Raw genomic sequence first — 2,848 nt, forward strand, 5'->3', positions numbered from 1 at the left:
CCAAGCTAGTCATTAGCTTTCCCAAGGGAACGGAACTTGTACTATGAGTGAAATTAATAATTATCTGTTCAGAACATAACATTATACAATACGTCATTTGATAGATAAAAACCTTGGCTTTCTATTGGTTATAGATAATATATAATGAAACGTAAGAGAGAACCATCAACAAATTGTGAAAGAAAGGATGTGGCAAGAGGGGTCTGATTTTCTATTTGATAGCTCTGTAACCAAACAAATTTGAAGGCTATAAAAATTATGGTTTGTTTGAGCAATAACAATTGTATAGAGTATTTTTACGTTTAATTTCGTACTTTTTCGTACTAATATGGTTTACATCAGGATCAAGGTCACTATAGATCATGTCTTGTACTGTGGGTCAAAAAGCATTACAATATGGTTTACTTCAGCATCAGTGTAGGTCATGTCTTATACTGTTTTAATAAATCATGTTTTTTATTTCTTTGTACATTTGAATAGAACTTCACCACAATATATGTATTTTTAATTGTAGCTCTATCTAAGTGGGTGCGGAATGAGGTCAAGCACTACAAGACTTTTCAAGATGTGATGGAATCACTAAGTGAATTTACTATTGCAAGAAGTAATAAATCATCTTTAGCCCTTGACAGAACAAGCTTACAGCATCAGCCCTTGTCTAAAGACCATATTTCACCTAGTCTTGAAAGACCAAATACGTACAATTTTGCCGAAAACCTTGTTTGTTCTGAGCGTTCTTCCAGTCCCATTTTATTTTAAGTTTAATCAATTGATTTATATATGTACTATAATATATTTTTTCACAAGCTTTTTTTTTCTCAGCATTTGGAATTCCAGTCTTTTATTTCACATGCTTTGAATAATGAAGTAAATCATGGAGAAGTTGGAAATGTCATTAAATATTAGATTTATGGAAGTGATACAATTCTATTGTTAAAATCACCACTTGTTTAAAATTACCTGACTTCAGTAACAATTTATTTAAAAAAAACATATAGGTTTTAGATGAGAATACCATGTTAATGTGTAAACAGCATGTAGTATCCAACACATTTAACATCTTCACATTGCAGCATTAATTCTTTGTGTTCAGCTATTTCTAGCATAGCTGTTCATCTTTGATTCCATATATATTAAGCTGTTTGTAGATTAAGTGGTCATTTCTACTTTCATGTGTTAAGCTGTTTTTAACCCAGCTCTCTAGTAAGTGGTCATATTTTCTGTGCTGAGCTGTGTTTAGCCATCTTATCAATAAGTGGTTATTTATCTTCACTTTCCTGTGATATGTTATTTTTGGCCCAACTTCTTATTGAGTGGTCTTCTGTACTTCTCTGATGTGCCACTTTTAGCCCAATTCTTTGTTAAGTGGCCTCTTATTTTTATAATTCTTTGCTGTCTCAAGCCACTTGTGGGCTAAAAATGTTTAGTCTTTTTGCCAAGGAATATGTTTTTTGTTTTTAAATTAAGCCAAGTTGTATCAATTATTGTAATTTGTTTTAAAGAAAGTTCTTGAAAGTACAAATTTTATAACTAATTTTGTATTTTAATGTTAAAATAGTAATAACCTAAATGTTATGGAAAACTATTTTTTTCTTGGAATTATATAATACATTTATTTGTCTTATTTTAGTCTGATTTGTGTGAGTTATAAAAGTAAGAACGTACTGCTTTGTATTGAGTGCAATAACACTTCATACATTTGATAAAAATGGTAGCAACTGAAAGTTTTAATAATGCTACTGGAATTTATTTCTGTTGCATGACAGATTTAAGTAAATTTGTGTATATAAAATTTTTAATGCTACATGTTAACCCTTTTTTCTACTACAGTATTTATGAAAGAGACCAATATGATCCAAGAATGCCATTGTGAGGTATTGGTTACTTAGTCACTTAGCTATTTAAATTTTAAAAACTCATATTTGAAGAACATATAAAGTGTTTGGTGACTTTAAAACTACAGTTTTGCAAAAGTGTTAAACTTTTTTTTTAATTTTTTACATTAGTATGACATAAATGTGGAAAACCTTAAATCTGACTTTTGTCCCTATGTAAATATGTACTGATGTTAAGACCATCCCAAAAAAGAGAACTATTTTCTGGAAAAAAAAATATGAAAGGAAGTTGAAAGGTAATAATCTGGATATGTTCTTTACATCCTATATTGATAAAAAAAAATATTACTTCACCTCCAAATTGAGTTGCTACAAAACTTACATGTACAGTTTAGTATTTTTAACTTCTATTTGTTTGTTATTAAGTGATATACACAGCATTCTCACGATGCCCCAAAGGATCAACGAACTCCACGAAGCGAAAGGAAGATCTACTAGATATTAATTAAATTATAAATATATCAATTCATGTGAATATGACTGAAAATTTTCATTTTTTCTGAAAAGGTGGTGTCTATTTACTTGTGACCACCATCTCGTCAATTTTAGATTGTGGGATTTTCGGCCACTCTTGCTTCAAAAACTTGGAGTAGATCGTTCTTCGAAGTTGGTTTTTTGGGTTGTTTCTTGACTTGCCGGTCGAGTATGGCCAATTTTGGGTGTTTCTACCAGTGTGACACGGTGCTCCATCTTCCTGGAACAACGTTGTGTTCTTCGAAGTTGGTTTTTTGGGTTGTTTCTTGACTTGCCGGTCGAGTATGGCCAATTTTGGGTGTTTCTACCAGTGTGACACGGTGCTCCATCTTCCTGGAACAACGTTGTGTTCTTGTCCACGAAACCCAACGAATAAAGTGGCAAGAGTCCTTCCTCCAATATTTCGACGTATTTCATTTGGGTTGGTGGGAGATCGAGCTTAGTGGAGTGTGTTGGCAACATAAATTTTGCAGCTCCCC

At 32.0% G+C, this 2,848-nt stretch overlaps 1 protein-coding gene across 1 annotated transcript in view; it reads left to right on the forward strand.

Annotated features, from left to right (window-relative positions):
• Positions 1 to 1,466, forward strand: part of LOC106460671 (Fanconi anemia group J protein-like) — a 74,448-nt gene extending 72,982 nt beyond the window's left edge. Inside the window, exon 24 of the mRNA XM_022387431.1 lies at positions 515 to 1,466. Within this exon, the coding sequence (XP_022243139.1) occupies positions 515 to 759 (245 nt within the window). The 3' untranslated portion in view covers positions 760 to 1,466. The remainder of the gene's footprint in view (positions 1 to 514) is intronic.
• Positions 1,467 to 2,848: the final 1,382 nt, after the last annotated feature.

This window comes from Limulus polyphemus, unplaced genomic scaffold (genome assembly GCF_000517525.1).
Source record: "Limulus polyphemus unplaced genomic scaffold, Limulus_polyphemus-2.1.2 Scaffold813, whole genome shotgun sequence".
Classification (NCBI taxonomy): Eukaryota; Metazoa; Arthropoda; class Merostomata; order Xiphosura; family Limulidae; genus Limulus; species Limulus polyphemus.